The 19,110-nt window shown below is 35.2% G+C and overlaps 1 protein-coding gene across 2 annotated transcripts in view; it reads right to left on the minus strand.

Annotated features, from left to right (window-relative positions):
* Positions 1 to 19,110, minus strand: part of pnisr (PNN-interacting serine/arginine-rich protein) — a 33,350-nt gene that overhangs the window by 8,065 nt on the left and 6,175 nt on the right. For both annotated transcript variants that reach the window (XM_028797850.2, XM_051925498.1), the window contains exons 3-6: positions 18,116 to 18,298; positions 10,850 to 11,091; positions 9,608 to 9,764; positions 5,862 to 6,055 (exon numbers count right to left, since the gene is read on the minus strand). In XM_028797850.2, coding sequence (XP_028653683.2) covers positions 5,862 to 6,055; positions 9,608 to 9,764; positions 10,850 to 11,091; positions 18,116 to 18,298 — 776 coding nt within the window. The remainder of the gene's footprint in view (positions 1 to 5,861; positions 6,056 to 9,607; positions 9,765 to 10,849; positions 11,092 to 18,115; positions 18,299 to 19,110) is intronic.

Here is a 19,110-nt window from a genome sequence, read left to right on the forward strand (position 1 = left end):
CTAACTGATAGTGTAAAAGATGTGTTACCACTGACAACTAACCATACCAGAAAATATCAAAAATGGTGAGACAAAGCAATAAGCAATTCAAACTGAAATGTTTGTTGAATTTCACATTAAGAATTATCCCACTACAAAACAGAAATAGCTCATAATTCTTTTTAATTATAACTTAGCTATGCAGCTCAACTTCTTTACTGTTTATCAAACTGTTAAATGAAAACTGGTATATGCTGAACAATTTGCAAATTCACTTAGAAGAATGTACGGTTAATGGTGTAACGTGTTTAAAAAACATTTTAAAAATTATTTTAAAAAAACTTACTTAGGTTATTTATTGAGGAAGATAAACTTCCTTTTAATTATTTTTTTAACTACTTTAGTCCTTAGTCAATTGACTCATGGCACCAGTTAAGTTAATTAACCATTCATACTATCCCTTCAAAAATCATCATACCCTCACACCACACCCATTATAAAGAACATTCTCTACGCTTTACTAAACCTTACATTAAACATTTTCACTGGTTGTGATATACAAAGTACCCAGATTACCCATGCAACAGATTTACTTAGTTTCTGCTTTTTCTAAAGCAAACCTATAAGTTTAATACACTACTTTTCTTAAAATTTGTAAAGGCTTTGCTGTGAATACTGTACAGAGTTTATAAATACCACACTTTAACCTCAATTATACCGACCGAGCAGTTGAAGAGCTGGTGTGGGACTATAGGTGTAATTCACTCACCCTCCCTAACTGCATTCCTTGGCCATTGTCAGTGCGTCACCAGCATGGACTGTGTACATGTGCTCTACTATTTTGTTCACACATTTCCAAGTGTGGTGGTGAACTGAAAGCCAGTGTTCTGTGGCTTAGAGGGAAGTGCTTTGTGGGATGAGCTAAATGGACAGTTTCATCCATCAGCTGCGCAGATCACATCCAAGTGTTGTGCTTCTATGGTTAGGTCACTAGATCTCCCTCTATGACGGCTCCCCATCTTCTGTGCCCAGCGTCCACAGTGCAAATCCCACCCTTACAGGCTATTAAATTGCTGTGGACACATTTCACAAAGCATCTCAGATGCGCAGTGCCAGTCTCTGAACACATTGTGAGTGGTGCACATCTCTGGTGATGAGAGCTACTTCTCTCTCTCAGCTCCCACCTTTTCTGCTCAATGACACCACTACAGAGACAATTCATTTTATCCAAGTTCTGATGTTTATCGGGGTTCAACTGTACCTCTAGAATCTATTTCCTACTTTGAATGATAATTATTTGATTTTTTATTAAGAATGTTTTTGGAATATTCATGAGAAACACAAATGAGTAAAAACAAAAAAAAGTTCTTCATCACATGGTCTTTGTTATTTGTCAACATTTTCAAAATATGGCTATTGTTAATTGTCTCTCTGTGATGAAGCAGTCTTCCATTAAATAAAAATTTTATAAATAGTATGAACTTGTGATGCCTTAATATTCACTGCAGATAAGAACGAAATAAAAATATTTGATTCTCTTAACTGCATATACATTTAACAATCTGTCCTGTTTCACACAGGAGGTGGTTTGGTGTTATTACTTTCATGATGGACCTTGTATTAAGAAAGAGAATTTTATTTTAAAAAACTACTGTATATTAAAACTGCCTTCTTTGAATCAGCTCCCTACAGAAGCAACTGATCACTTCCACTGATCCTTCCATCCTGAAAACATTCTTGGAAATTTTTGTTGTTACATCCAATAGTAAATCAGTTACAGCATTTTGAACATTTTCAGTTGCTTGAAAATGGTGTATTTTTAAGTGAGTGATCTACCTCAGAAAGCTATTGTGAGCACAGTGATTGGAGAAGAACCTGAATGTGCCTGGAGGGTAGAAGCCCTAAAAGACAATGCATTATGAATGGGAGCATCATCATTGGGGAGAATCTAATTTTTGCCAGATTCCGATGAAAGGCTTTGAGCTAAAAAAAATAACTTTATAGTCAGGAGAAAACCTTACATAGATACACTCTATTTAACATTTTATATGTTTCTGTAACAGTTTGAAGTTTCATGTAAAATTTGATAATGTAATGCTTCTGACAAAGATTCTATTAGTTATTATGATTACTTAAAATGCAAAGAATGAAGAACATTGTAACAAGTTTTATTGTTTCAGAGATCAGGGTTATGACACATAAAAAAATCACTAATTCTGTGAAAGTCATTGTAAACTGTGATGAAGAATAAAATTACCATAGAAATCACAGAACTCTTTAAAATTAAACTATAGTAAAACTGAACTCTTGCAAATTGGTACTAAAGCACAACTTAAGAAAATGAGCTCCTGTTCAGTCACTCTTGACAGTGATCTCATCAGACCTTCTTCTGATGCATGGAATCCTGGTGCCATCTTTGATTCTTCCCGGTCTTATTCCACCCACATAAACCACATTAAGAAACTTTCTTACTTTCACCTCTAACATCCCTTGTTCGCTCATTCCTCTCCTTTTCTAATGCTGAGAAACTTGTCCATGCTTTTGTCACATTCCACATCGATTATTGTAATTCTCTACTGGCAGGTGCCGCTTCTAATCTTATATCACTGCTCCAGCTGATTCAAAACTCTGCTTCAAGAGTTCTTACATAGACCAGCAACAGCGAAAACGTAGCACCTACCTTGCTTCGCTTTCACTGGCTACCTGTATCTTACCGAACTGAATGTAAAATTTTATTATTAACCTACAAAGCTTTAAATGGCCTTGCACCGGACTACATCAATGACCACCTCCATTGCTACGGTCCTGTTTGCTAACTAAGGTCCACTGATTCTGGCAATCTTGTTGTGCCCCACACTAACTTGCACTCTTGTGGGTGTCAGGGCCTTCAGTTGTATAGCACTCAGATTTTGGAATGACCTCCCTAAATTAGATCAACTGACTCAATTCATTTCTTTAACACTAGAATTACTAGAGCCAACGAAAAAACTCATAAATCCGGCCCACCTTAAATCCCTTCGCACCTCTCCATCATTGAAGAAGCTCCCATTGAAGAATTTACTGGTAACAGAACATATAGTGAGTATGCCAAAACGATTCAAGAAACAGATGATAAGTGTAGTTTTTTCCAATAACATTTCAACAAATTTTAAAGTTTGCTGTTAATCACAAAACACCCTGGGGAAATGACAACAACATATAATATACCTGTAACTTTAGATGCAGACTTCATGACATCGCTGTGTATGAGGAAACAGTGGGCAGGTGGCTGTACGTGCATGTTTACTGACAAACAGGCTGGCATTTTGCATGAAGCATTCGTTATTTCAAAAGACAAATGGTGCGTAAAGACGCACAAAAACATGACAACCATATCTTAGTGTGCCTATATGAAATCAGAAGGAGCACTGAATTCCACAGGGCACATATCTTTGTTACAAATGCATCTGCCCCGGTTATGTTTTTCATGTTTCTCTTGCATTTTGATGATCTGTAGCATATTCAGCCCTTTGTTCATTATTTCGGTACAAGCGTAACCAGCCTCTCTTTGAAATTCACATTTTGGTATACACAGTCACAAAAATGTATGTTTCCTTGCAGCCCTCATGCCCTGTGCAGACATGTCAAGTATAAAACAGCCTTTAGTAGAATGCAGTTCACAAATTACCAAGAGGGAATTCCCCCCCCACACTGCCTTTTTTCATCTGTTACAATATAATTAGTGTAGAAGTTTCAATGATTTCATTCACCACAGGTGACCTAAGTAGAAATAATAATCACCAAAGCTTATTTTTGGTTGCATTTGCAACCATTTTAGATGCAGTCTGAAGAACTGAATAGTAGATCCATTATCAACAAAATTGACCAAAAATGAAAGTTCGCCAATACATAAATAAATACTGAAAAAAGAATCTTGACTCTGGGGCTTGTAACTTCTGTGCTGTATGGGTTGTGTGAGCTAGTTATAAGCCTCTTAGTCAAGATTTCAGTATTTATTTATTTACTTACATAAATATTAGTGACCTTTCATTTTTGGTCAATTGATTGATGATGGATCTACTATTGTGAGCACCTCACTTTATATAATAGTTCAATATTGGTTTGCTACCTGAAAAAGAGGTTCTTCCTCAAAATGCATTAGCCAGACCTACACTTCACATCATATGAAACAGTCGGGAATCCTGTGACACTTCAGTCAGTTTCTCCCGATGCTGTGCCTGTTTAGGCTTCATGATATATTCTTTTCAATGATTTTGTACCAATCTAGGACTGATCGGTTCGTTGAGTAGGCTCACATTGTTTTTTCTATTATTACATTTACTTTGTATCTCTTTATTTGTTCATTTTTATACATGTTTCATAGATATTTTACTCTATATACTTCAATTCTGGTTTATTGGCACCTGTAAAACTGTTTCTTTATTGGGTTTGGATTTTTTTTTTTGTAAGACACATGGGATCATTAAAAGTGGGTACTAAGTTAGTTCATGGGAACATTCTATATTTAAAATTATATCAAATATTCTACATTTATATATAGACAGACAAATAGATAGTGGATTTATTTCACTTTTATGTTTTTCATTGTAACTATTTTAGTTGTCAGTTTGGGTTTGGATTTTGAGATGTGTTGCTTTGCCTTATGTATAATGGTTATTCCTATGCAAAGTTTCTTCTTTTATTATACACAGAGTGGAATAATATACTTTAATTGTTTTATATTCATTGATTGATTTATTTTTCCGTACACAAAACTTTGGTTAGGTTTCAGCTTACTCTATTTTTGTAGTATGATGAGGATAAATAAAACAAGGCGGAGTGGTGGCTCTGAGGCTAAGGATCTGCGCTGGTATCCCGAAGGTTGCCGGTTCGAATCCCCGTCAGTGCCAAAAAAGGGATCCTACTCTGCTGGGCCCTTGAGCAAGGCCCTTAACCTGTAATTGCTCCAGGGGGCGCTGTACAATGGCTGACCCTGCGCTCTGACCCCAAGGGGTATGCGAAAAAAAAAAACTAACAAACACTGTTGTAAGTCGCTCTGGATAAGAGTGTCTGCTAAATGATGTAAATGTAAATAAATAGGGGTGTAAAATGAAAAAAATTATTTATATATATATATATATATATATATATATATATATATATATATATATATATATATAGAAGCTGGTGACTTTGACTTGCTGCTATGTAAACTTTGCATTCCCTATTTCCTTTCAGTTTTTTTTTTGATGACCATAATGTTTGATTTATTACTATTTCAGTATTATAATGTTTTACGCACGAGTTGATTATCTAAAAGGAGCAGTTGTTCCAAATTTAAAATTACAAGAATCTATGGCTATGAAGAATGCACAATTTACAGTCTAGGTAAGTTGGTTTGTAGTATTTTATAAACAGGACACTGTCAAAATCTAATCCTCTACATTGAATAACATATATTAAATGGTAAATTTGAGGCCAATATAAACATATGCATAAATTAAATAAATGAAAGCATTGTTGCAAGGATTTCATTATCTACAGGTGATAAGATTACTAACTTTAAAACAATCGCAATTTTTTTTCTCATTTTTTTAACGGGGATTCTGGTGTTTACAATATATTCACTACATGCCGAAATTCAAAACATGTGAGCACATAATGAGAACATGAGGCCCACTTAAAAGTCAGCAGATTTTAACTTGGTAAAAAACAACAAAAAAAAACTATATATTCTGTTTATATAAATCATCAAAGTGTCATTTTCTGTTTAAACATGAGCAGTCAATATTATAATTCTGTTTTTGAGCATTTCTGTATTTTCAGCACAAACATGAATGCTGCTGATCAGACTCTTTTGTGAGTATATACAGATGTATATTAAATACATCAAATGTACTTACAAACTTGCTTTTACGTGGTAATCGAGGTCCATCATCTTCCTCCTGTTCTGGTTCCTCTTTAGATTTTTCATCTTTTGCCATTTCTGCACGCTGTTTCTCCATTCTTTCTTTCTCTAGCTTTTTCTGTTTGTCCCTCTCCATTTTTTCGAGTCCTTCACGTATCCAAGCTGGGAGTGTCCTCCTTTTCACAGCATCTAAAAACAATGGAACTTTTATTCTATACTATCTTGTAACATCTAATGCAAATAATGCACTACAACATAAAATGTATCCATCCATCCATCCATTTACCAACCCGCTGAATCCGAACACAGGGTCACGGGGGTCTGCTGGAGCCAATCCCAGACAACACAGGGCACAAGGCAGGAACCAATCCTGGGCAGGGTGCCAACCCACCGCAGAACATAAAATGTAAAGCACATATTCATTGATATTATTTATGAAATGCAATTAAGTAATTTTAAACACTGAAGAAAAAAAAATGCTATAAGCAGTAAGAGCCAATGGCTACTTGTCTGCATGCAGGTAAATCCAAAATCAAATTCATTACGTTGTGTGTCCATTGTGCTTTGATATAAAATTAAATCAAGGGTGTTTAGTTTAAGACAGATATTTATTTTCAAATTATAGTAAAAAATATGATGCAGATGCTGGCAAAGAACACTTTCAAACTGAAAGGTCAACACAACTTACAGCAAAATGAAACCAGTCATTTTTTAGTACACATACACACACACACACACACATATATATATATATTATATATATCACATAAACGAGAATAGAGACACATCACCCGACACGGGAAATGGCAAACAATGCAATACCAGCATAACAATATATTAAGAAATATTTATTTGAACAAGCGAGTCAAAATTTTTGTTTTGCTGAAGTCATTAGGTAAAAATAAAATCTAGCTTGAAACTCTGTAAAACCAGAAATTAGCACTTTTTCATTTTGTACTTTACTATGAGGCCAGTGTTTAATTTAATTGCTTTTCATGCAAAACAGATTACTCACATATTTCACATGTACTGTTCATGTAAATGAAAAGATAAATAGGAAATCATTAAGTTGTTTGGAAAATTAAGCAAATCACAAGCTAAAACATAAAGGCCAAAAGAAAATGGTTGAGAAATAGGTAAAGACCAAAAGCAGCAGCAGTAAACACTGCAACACTTGTAAAAAAAAATATTTAAAAATGATGTATCAAAAAGTTTTATGTGATCTAACAAAGAACTATTTTTTAAATTGTTGTAGTTAATCTGGTACAGCTAGCAAATTAGCTCTATGTATGAACAATCAGGATGTTTATGATGTACATGATAACATTGAGCACTCAGTTCCATAAAGCAAGTGTTTAGTGTCTGTGTCCTGGAGAGAAGACACAATTTTGATGTGATGAAATATAAAGACAGTGCCTAGTAACAGTCAAATAATTTCTTTTAAACTGAGGAAACTAAACTGTGATGTGAATTAATAAAATAAATAAATAAATAAATCTTTTGTCACAATATATGGATAAGTTCTATTGACATAAACTTGTTAATCCTATCTGGCAGACATTGTGGTAATTATGGGATTCAAGAATTAATTATAGGTCATACTCATACATACATACATACACAAACACACAATGCACTACATATTATTTTCAGGTAGCAGTCACTCCGAAACCTCTCGCACCAAATTAGTTACAGACAAGATAGACAAGACATGGGAAAACTGAGCAGTCTGCTTATGAATGCATGAAGACTTATTAACTACTCTGGACTAAAACTCTGCACTCGCATTCATGGGTCCTCCATAGGGCCAACACAATAGTAAACCAAAATACTGAATCAAATAATTACCTATTTAGGCTAGCAGCAGGCATTACAGTTATCAATCATTATAGTAACTGCATGATGAACACTACTACAATATAATAATGGACTGCTGGAAGGAATAGATTTTAGAAAGAGTCCATTCCAATTGCTAAAATAAATTTCATTAGCACAGTTGATGAGGCAATTATATGCAAGTACTAAATTGCAGTAGTTTAGCTACATTTTAACCTTATTTGTTATATAAGGCAGCTTGTTAATGACCATGTTCGTAAAGCTGATTAGTAAAAATAAATAAATAAATCACGATAAAGGCGCTTTTTTTTTTATATTTAATTTTACGCAAACTGATCATGACTATTGTGCATGACTGAGAACTTGAATTCAGCACTCTACCAAAATATTCTACAAGTGAATGTACTAAGTGCCCATTCACAAGTTGGCCCATTATTCAGTCCAATAAACATTACAGCAAATCTATTAAAGAATGGCTTAAAATGAATATATTTTGCATTTTGAAATTTCAAAATTAAAATTCCAGATCTCAGCTCAGAAGAATCAAAATCTGGAACAAACTAAATAGCTTTAAAAGAAAGGTCAGTAATTCCACAAATACTATGTCAAAGAAAAATTATTAACTATTACACATATTTATTTGTTAGAAAATTAAAAGATCAAGTTCTTCTACATATAATTCTTATTTACTCATTATGTCTTTTTAATGCATCATTTCATCTTATAATACATACCATATATACTCGCGGATATGTTCTCCTGTGGATAAGTCGGGGCTTGATTTTACAGTATAATTTCTGGTATTTCATAATGTTGCTCTTATAAGTTGAATGCGGAAAACACACGCTATTGGTACAAGGGATTATGATATGCTAATGACCACCTGAGAGAGTAACCATGGAGCACACTGCCTTTTTTTTTCTATGTGGGTGCGGCAATGTGCTGTATCAGCACGTGCTCCTAACTTCTCTCTCTCTTTTGTGCCTATGTGACTGCATGGTAATACCCAAACTATTCCAAAGCATCATTTGCACCGATTTGTGTTTTTTGTATCTCACACCCTCATATACCTTTATCGTAAGAGAATCTCTTATCTATGATGGAGCATTTGGTTAGAAGAAAATATGCAGCTGGTTTTAAATTAAACATCGTTGAAGTAGCGAAAGAAACTGGTAACTGCGCTGCTGCAACAAAATTTGATGCATCTGAGAAACTGATGCGAGATTGAAGGAGGCAAGAAGATGTTAAAAAAAAAAAAAATAAATAATTTTAAGTGTCGCATTTCTAAACAGGCGTATAAGACAGGGCCTGATTTTATGATCGATTTTTCGGGTTTCAAGACCCGACTTATATGTGAGGATATACGGTAGTTTAATATAAAATGGCTCTTTTAGAAATGTAAGGAACTTGCAAAATTGAAAAACAATGTAATAATAAAAGTGTAGCAGTAAAAAATAAAATCAAGTGTTCAAAGAGCTGAGCATTTTAACAATGCTAGCAAAAAAAATTAAAGAATATCCATTTATTTTCTAACCACTTATCCAGTTGAGGATAGCAAAACATAGCAGGCATAAAACAGTTCATCTCAGATTACGCTTGAGTACACACTACCACTCATTCATACCGGGCCTATTTATAGTTTACAATTAGTCTTAAAAATAAAAAAAACAAAAACAGTACTTGGAGGAACACCCATGTAGAAATGGGGCTCATATGCAAATTCTACAAAATGACAGGGCTTGGTATTCAGACCAAGTACCCTGGAACTGTGAAGCAAAGCAAAGTATACAATTATTGTACTCACAATACAGCATACATTAATTTCAAATGAAGTTTTATATCAATTATTGTAATAATATAGATAAATGAAATATACTATGATGAAAGCACCGAAGAAACACTTACCAAGTGGAGGGGGCTCTTGTTTCACAGGCATCTGTATTGGTGACCGCTGCCGTTCACGAAATGCAGGGGGCCTTTCTCTGCGATTTTGTGTAGGGCCCTGTTGCCAGTAAGGGGGATGAAATCCAGATGAAGGGGGACCAAAAGCTGCAGCACCATGCTAATCAAAGATTTAACAAAGAAAAAAGGATTTTTTTTTCTAAAGGTATAGTGGACTTTCTAGTTAGACTAGATACAGCGCTTCACATGGGCCAGGTTTTGTGTGCAGACTAGAATTTTAAAATGTGCTAGCAACAGATGTACACAAAAAATGAATACAATGCATAGATACTAAAGTAAATATAAAACAATAAACTGATCTATTATTCAGAGAAACAAGTATGTTATAAAAACTGTTTGTGATGGGTTACCCCCAGATCTTAGAGACTGTTTACTGTCTTGCACTCTGTGCTGCCTGGATAGGCTATAACTGCTGGCTACATTAAACTTAGTAAAATGGTAAGACGATCAATGGAAAAAGTGAACAAATGATGTTTATTAACTCATACTCAAAGTTCCACAATGATTTTACATTCCTTATTCCCTGTACAATCTACTAACAGCTAGATATATTTTGTTGCATTTTTGTTTTATTTACTGACAGTTTTAGTGGAACTAAATCAAAATTGTTATAACATTTATAGGAATTTACTACGCTTAAATACCTGTGATAATATAATAAATAACTATTTTGTAGAGAATGACTTGGTTACATTGGCCATCAACAATTAAATTTATCTTCCAATTTACAAATAAATACTGTAGACTTTGGGTTCTTGTGCATCAACAATGACTGTTCCATATGTGTAAAATTTTGAAAGTAGATAATGAGGTGCCTTCTACCATATCCAACATGTGCAGCAGCACAGCGCATTTCATAAAATTGCCCACTTTCAACAGGGGTGTGTACATGCATCACCAAAGATATGGTACTATCCAGCATATTTAACTCTAATGCATTTTTATCATGATTATATACTAAAAATACAGAAACAGAGAAACTGAATGTTTTGAACTAATTTCACTGCCTTGTACAATGTGGTATTCATGTCTCTAAACTTCTAATGTGATGCCAACGATAACAATGAGAGCACCAGCTATAAAATAGTAATGTAATAAACTATCTCTCCACTAAGGCAGCATATAGCTCATACTATAGTTTACACACAAACATACAGTACATACATACATAAATCCTGACTTTACCTGATAGTCAAACTGGTTCACTGGAATAGGAGCCATTGTAAAGCCATCTGGTTGCCCCCCAAAATTGTGATTATTTTGGTTAAACATATTATGCCTCGATTCTGGAGCAAACTCAACACTATCCTGGCTGTTGCTATCTTCGGAGGGAGGTACTGTATCCATCGGTGTAGGAGTAGGTGGAATCCACTGCTGCTCAGGAGGTGGATGAGGAGGAGGGGGAGGAGGAGGATGAATACCCCACTCTAAATTTGGGAATCAAGCAAAATGTCAGTAAGAGAGAGCAAAATACTACTGAATAAAACATAAAACATTATTTTAGTATTGTGAAAGAAATGTTAATTGTTGTGTAGCAACAATTGTGGGTAATAGTGGGGACATGGATGGAACAACCAGTCTAACTATGCTGTTGATGTGTCTACCCTTCAAGAAACGGCTAGAAGAGATACTAGAAAAATCAGCTCCTAGATAACCAAGGATTGAGAGAACTTTATAGTGTAACTGGCAAGATTTATTTGTGTTAGGGGCACACTTAAGCAATTTTTGAAAAACACAAGAGAAAGCGCTATTTGGATATAAAAGACAGAAATAAATTTAATTTCTGAGACCAAATAACATTCAGTCAAAAGAATTGAAGGCACTGAGTAATTAACCCTTTTCATTACTGAAAATTAAGGACTTTTTTAAATACTGAAAAACAGGAAACCTTGCAGAAAAAAAGATGACTGGCCTGACACAAGTAACTGAACACGTACCAAATTAAAGGAAGAACTATTAACACGCTGACTGCCAATTAATTTGTAGCAGGTGATGTACAGACAGACACCTATGAGTTATCTCGTGAACCGTGCTAGAGGGTGTAGCACCAAATATGAACATATTTGAAAGTAACAGATGTAAACAGAGGGCAGCATGCATCTAATAGAAAGACAAAAAAATCAGTGTGGCATCATAAAAGAGTATTTCACTTTCAGTTAGATTTTTTATTAGCCATATTTTGGATAACATTTATTTTTCACAAAAATAATTCACATGCATAGAACCACAACTCTAAATCTCTAAATGATTAGCATCCCACAACTACAGAGTCCAAATGTAAACTACTACATTCAACTGCAAAAAACTATGCAAAATCTAACTAGTTAGTAATTGGTGTACATAAAGCCATTATTAATCATGGGGCAAGCACAAAGAATTTTCTGCTCCATGCCCCAACTACAAGGAAACTCGATTTTTTTTTAGAAAAAACAGATACCGTTAGTGAGTTTTATTTAATAAAAAAATATAATTGGTATATTAAAATGATATCCTGCTTTTACATTGACGTCAACGTGTTAAAGAAAAGTGTAAGCAAAACAGATGATAGATGGCTGATTTAGGAAAGAGTCAACATGGCTTTAGGTGGAGGAGATTGTGATTCATTATTATGCTAGGATTCAGTTACACAGCAACTAAAGCATATGCTTTGAGTTGCATATGTATTATCTTGACTTTAAAAACCATTTGATAAGCTACCCTGTGAAAGACTTGTGACCAAACTAAATAAAGTCAAAATTCAAGAAGCACAATCAAGAAGGGTCCATAATTAAACTCAAGCTCAAAACCCAGACAACAAAGTTGTTTTTTTTTTTTTATTTAGTTGGTACTGAAAATAGGGTCTCTGAAAAGGTGTTATTAGGGCCACTACTCAATATTTTCTACAAATGATCTTACAAAAAGTAACAAGATTGTTAAGTAAAAGGATAGGTATTATCCATAGCGCCAGCTACAGATGGACCTGGACATAATTTAGGCTTAGGAGGATATGAAGCAGATGAAGTTTAATTGAAATAAATGTACATTTTTACTTAAAACTGTAGGAAATCAAATATGTAATTATACTATGAACTCTGACACTTGAAAGTACACATTAAGATATACTGTAGGAAACCACCGTTACATGGGATACACTACCTTGCAGTTGAGCAGAAAATAGTAGTTAAGGGACATGAAAATCGCAAATGGATAATGATTCTTTGAAAAGGTTGGATAGATCTGGATTGATGAGCAGAGTTGAGGTGAACAGTCCACTTGCAACAAGCATAAAATAGGATAAAATGACTAGATATTTCATACTTTGGCAGCTTTACGCATATAAATATTACACTACTACTGTTTGTTTATAAATGATGGATGAAATGAATACATTAGAAAATTATTGTTCAATCCATTGCCTCACTACTATTTGATTTAAATGCATATTATTAGCGAAGAAAAGGCATAAAGAGTTATACCCCCATGTCTGTTGTCTTATTCCGATGTTTTCAATGGTCATTATTAACAAGAATGGAACAAGCCGACATTTATCATAAATGTATAGAACAAAACACCTTAGCCTAGGGCTGGGTGATATGGACTGAAATTGATGCCAAATTTTTTTGACTGAAAATGACATATCCGATATTTCTCGATATGTTCTCAAAACATGTTAAAGACTGCATCATATAGACATGTATATACACATTTTCAATGTCAATAACCTGGTATATTTTCTCATAACAATATCAAATATTAGCAAAGGAAACAATTTTTTTTCTTTTTAAAATTACAATTTTATGAAAACCTGTGCCTAAAAGTAACAGCTCAATTAACATTTTTTTCCCTCAACTGTTTTCGTTTTATATCTCCTCTATTTTTATATTAGCGCCACCTGCCTGGAAGTGCCTGGATTCCAGCAGAATAAAAGGTTTTGTCTTGTCCTTGCAACCACTCATTCACTGCTTTCTTCACGTCATCATCTGTCTTGAACGGACGACCACACATTTGTTTTTTAGTGGTCCAAAAAGTTCGAAATCACACGGTGCCAAATCTGGTGAATAAGGAGGATGTGTCAGTACCTCAAACTTCAGTTTCCTCAGACAAGCCTTGGTGTTCTTAGAAGTATGTAGGTGGGCATTGTCTTGCAGCAAAAAGATTCCTTGAGACAGCAGTCCCCAGCGCTTGGATCGAATAGCAGGCTTCACATTGGTTTCCAGCAAGTCACTGTCACTTGCACTAGTGAGTGTAGTACCCCATTGGCATGTAGTGTTCGACAATAACTTGGGTGCACTAGTGGTTGCGAGGACAAGACAAAACCATTTATTCTACTGGAATCCAGGCACTTCCAGGTGGGTGGTGCAAGTGCATTGAGAAGGGTGGAGACTATACTGAGAAATGACATTCTCAGTTTTGTTAAGGTTCGTTCCATTTTGGTAATAAATCCCATTTTCTTACTTTATCTTGACTCCCCTCATACATGTACATATGTATATTATACAAGTACTGTTTTATGATTGACATCATTTGTAATAGTTCCAAATTGTGTATTTGCATATGCAATGTTTTATCTTTTCTGTATCAGTTTATGATGTGTATTTAACATTTACCAGCATAAGTGCTACTATTGCAGCAGGGCAAATTGTACTTGGCACTAAGTGCTCCTAACAGTTTCTTAATATTTTTTCGATGCAGTATACTATACATAGATACTTTACAGGGCTGGCACCAGGTAAGAATCTGTAAAGGTGTGCTTGAAATTCTGAGGTGGGTGGTGATATTTCATTGGACACAGAGAAAAAGCTAAGTTTTGCTTTCCCCTTCAATATGAACAAACAGTGAAAACATCTTCCTGTTAAAATCTGGCATTAAAATAACCACACAAATTAATTTCATTAACTGTTATGTTATCATCCAATGAATAACCTTTGCTTACAAAACAATAGCTTGTATTTTTGACTTTCAACAATAATCTTAACAGATTTAAATATCACCAAGACAACATGGTGTCCAGTCCCAGATCCAAATTTAAGGACCGGGAGCTACTAGCGTGGGTGGGGATAACTGGAGATGCCCACCATAAAACTAGCATGCAATCAGCTGCTGCTATGGTGGGTGCACAGACACTGCACTTAAAGGGCATGTTGATTGCATGTCCCTACTGCTAAAAATCATCCTGAGTATGTGGTCATCAGCAAGCATCTGGCTTAAGTAAGGTGAGGCTTGCTCAATGTCTATGTAGGTATTAGGATGAATCAGTCATGAAGGCATGGAGCCACTCATGCGGCATGGGTAAGAGGCTGAAAAAGGTGGTAGTGGGATGACCTGCTAAAGAAACTAACGGGCCTTGCCAGGACTAAGTACCACCAGCTTTATGCGTTTTCGCAGAGTGCTAAATATATTCTACTGCCTCCAGAACACTCAGGGCATTACAGTATTTATAAATGTTAAACCAATACTAATATGCTATATTATAAAAACCCAATATTGCTTTTTTTTTTATAGCCAGTGAAACTGTAACGTTATCAATCTTGATAATTTCACATCTTTCAGGTATCTCAAGTTATTCAATGAGTTTCACACTCTCTGCTACTTACCATTTACTGTCTGCCTAAATATAATGCATCCTTTCTTGATGAATTTTCAAATTTATTATCTACTAGCAAAATACCCATGCTTCACAGTGGAGAAGTAGTGTGTTAAAGTTATGAAAAAGAAAAGGAAACGTTTTAAAAATAACGCAACATGATTGTCAATGTAATTGTTGTAGGCTTATTTTAGTATTGAGTGTGAATTTGATGATTGTAAAGAGTTTAATTTATGATTGTAAATGTTGTGCATGAGAAATGCACATTTTTAGGATGTAAGGATCTCTTTATAAACGACGTTTGCAGTTCTGCCCTTGGGCTGTAACGTGACCAAGCTGTCTGCTGCGCTTACTCTTGAGCATGCAACATACAGTTGGCCACGTGAGAAGAAATTTTGTGTCAAGTCAATCCGACCTTTTTTAGAGTCTGACACTATTCAAAGTTATTGTCTGTCTCTATACCTGTGTTGTTATCACTCTTTAATTTGGTATTTTCTTTGTCGGTATGCTGCTGCTGGGTGTGTGAATTTCCCCTTGGGGTTAATAAAGTATCTATCTATCTAAGATGCTTCGTGGGAGAAAATTTTCGTTGATCTGCTGGTGCCGAAGTGTTTAGGTGTAACTACTTTCAGGCAATGTATGATAAAGTGACAAAAAACTGTCAACTGCCGCAAAGCTATTTTTCCTGATGTGATCAACCAGCAAGAATATTCTGTCACTTATTTTTGTTGATTTACAGTGGGGCAAAAAAGTATTTAGTCAGCCACCAATTGTGCAAGTTCTCCCACTTAAAAAGATGAGAGAGGCCTGTAATTTTCATCATAGGTATACCTCAACTATGAGAGATAATATGAGAAAAACAATCCAGAAAATCACATTGTGTGATTTTAAAGAATTTATTTGCAAATTATGGTGGAAAATAAGTATTTGGTCACCTACAAACAAGCAAGATTTCTGGCTCTCACAGACCTGTAACTTCTTTTGTAAGAGGCTCCTCTGTCCTCCACTCGTTACCTGTATTAATGGCACCTGTTTGAACTCGTTATCAATATAAAAGACACCTGTCCACAACCTCAAACAGTCACACTCCAAACTCCACTATGGCCGAGACCAAAGAGCTGTCAAAGGACACCAGAAACAAAATTGTAGACCTGCACCAGGCTGGGAAGACTGAATCTGCAATAGGTAAGCAGCTTGGTGTGAAGAAATCAACTGTGGGAGCAATTATTAGAAAATGGAAGACATAAAAGACCACTGATAATCTCCCTCGATCTGGGGCTCCACGCAAGATCTCACCCCATGGGGTCAAAATGACGGTGAGCAAAAATCCCAGAACCACACGGGGGGTCCTAGTGAATGACCTGCAGAGAGCTGGGACCAAAGTAACAAAGGCTACCCATCAGTAACACACTACGCCGCCAGGGACTTGAATCCTGCAGTGCCAGACGTGTCCCCCTGCTTAAGCCAGTACATGTGCAGGCCCGTCTGAAGTTTGCTAGAGAGCATTTGGATGATCCAGAAGAGGATTGGGAGAATGCCATGTGGTCAGATGAAAAAACTCTACTCGTCGTGTTTGGAGGAGAAAGAATGCTGAGTTGCATCCAAAGAACACCATACCTACTATAAAGCATGGGGGTGGAAACATCATGCTTTGGGGCTGTTTTTCTGCAAAGGGACCAGGACGACTGATCCGTGTAAAGGAAAGAATGAATGGGGCCATGTATCGTCAGATTTTGAGTGAAAACCTCCTTCCATCAGCAAGGGCATTGAAGATGAAACGTGGCTGGGTCTTTCAGCATGACAATGATCCCAAACACACCGCCTGGGTAACGAAGCATTTCAAGGTCCTGGAGTGGCCTAGCCAGTCTCCAGATCTCAACCCCATAGAAAATCTTTGGAGGGAGTTGGAAGTCCGTGTTGTCCAGCGACAGCCCCAAAACATCACTGCTGTAGAGGAGATCTGCATGGACGAATGGGCCAAAATACCAGCAACAGTGTGTGAAAACCTTGTGAAGACTTACAGAAAACGTTTGACCTCTGTCATTGCCAACAAAGGGTATATAACAAAGTATTGAGATGAACTTTTGTTATTGACCAAATACTTTTTTTCCACCATAATTTGCAAATAAATTCTTCAAAAATCAGACAATGTGATTTTCTGGATTTTTTTTCTCATTTTGTCTCTCATAGTTGAGGTATACCTATGATGAAAATTACAGGCCTCTCTCATCTTTTTAAGTGGGAGAACTTGCACAATTGGTGGCTGACTAAATACTTTTTTGCCCCACTGTAATTACAATGTGTTAGTCAGATAAGCTAAAGCTGCCAAAGTACAAAAAGGCTAATAATATCATCAGCCATTATGCCCTATTATACTATAACAAGATCTGAGCATAAACAGAAATTAAACATTACTAAAAATATTGTTCAAAAGTTCACAAATTCCCATGACCATCTTTTCTACAAGTTTATTTTTGACTTATTTTCTCATAACACATTATTCATGCCAGATCACCCACTCTGGCAAAAAAATAAGGTTGCAAAAAGAACTTTTTTGCATCCAAGTCTCAATTAGTGAAACAAAATACTTCGACTGCTCATTGAAAAACCTCTCTGTAGTAACAAGAACATGAGATGAACTCAGTACTGGCTGGTTTGCTATTGAAAAGGGACATATCAATATCATGTCAATGGTAAGAAAACAACAACTAGTAACACATCTAGTAAAATTTTTAAACAATGACAAAATGTATTTAGTAATATTATGGATGTACTCAGAATTTCTAAGGAAGGAAGAGAGAAAATTAGTCAAAAATGTTAATCACTACCAAATGAAACATAAGTAGTACATAAAAAAATTAAATAATTGTAAATAACAAAAAACATACCTGGCTGCCAAATTCTATTAAAATTAGGGTCACTCTGAAAATTCCCATGATTGTTAGGCCCAGGATCTAGTCCTGGCATTTCCTGTCCATTAGGTTGGATTGCTTGCTGATCCACAACTGTTTGCCCAGTGGACTCTCTCTGAGCAATCCATGCTTGTGCCAGAGCAGCCCAATCGACTTGACCTGATTTATAAAACAAAGAAAAAAGGATAAATCATGACTTCAACTGAATGCATCTGGTTCATTATGGGTTTTTTTCTCTACTGTGTGAATCGTCTTATTAAAATCTTAATCTGAAACAGCAAGCAAGTTTAAATTACTTCAGAATTCAAGCATGAGAGATAACTGTAATAATTAACAGCTGTCTGAAAAAAGGTTTATGGGGGACACAAAATTATGACTCATAAATAAAGATAATAAGAATTTATAAAATGAACAAACATAGTACAGTATATGGTGCCTTCAAACACCAATATCTGTACTTTAAAACGACACATTTTAAAACTAAGAAACAATGAGTAGAAACACTGCTTTTAAAAAGGTATTTTGATTAACCGGAATATATGAACTATTGCAAACACTACTTGCCACTGACATACAAATAGATTAAATTACATTTCCAAAACATCCTTTTACTGATATTTTTCCTAGAGTTAAAGGCAAATTAGCTAAAAACATTCAAATATTAAATTAATACTACCAAAAATGACATTAAACGAAAAGTTAAGTATGTTTCATGTCAAAGTTATTTCTTCACAATCATGGTATATATTAGTTTAGCACATAAAATTGTGTTGCAAAGTGAAGCGCTTTTAATAAATTAAAAAAAATGTTTTGTCTATTCTTGCAGCTGGCAATGGGGATTGAGGGCGCAAGGGTCCATAGATTAAAAAAAAGTCTTACAAGTTACAGAATACATACATCTTTCAAGTCTAAAATGTTACCAAGCATTGATCCCCATCTTGAGATTACAAAACAGTGTATCCGTGTTGTTT

The sequence above is a fragment of the Erpetoichthys calabaricus genome, chromosome 3 (genome assembly GCF_900747795.2).
Source record: "Erpetoichthys calabaricus chromosome 3, fErpCal1.3, whole genome shotgun sequence".
NCBI classification, from domain to species: domain Eukaryota; kingdom Metazoa; phylum Chordata; class Cladistia; order Polypteriformes; family Polypteridae; genus Erpetoichthys; species Erpetoichthys calabaricus.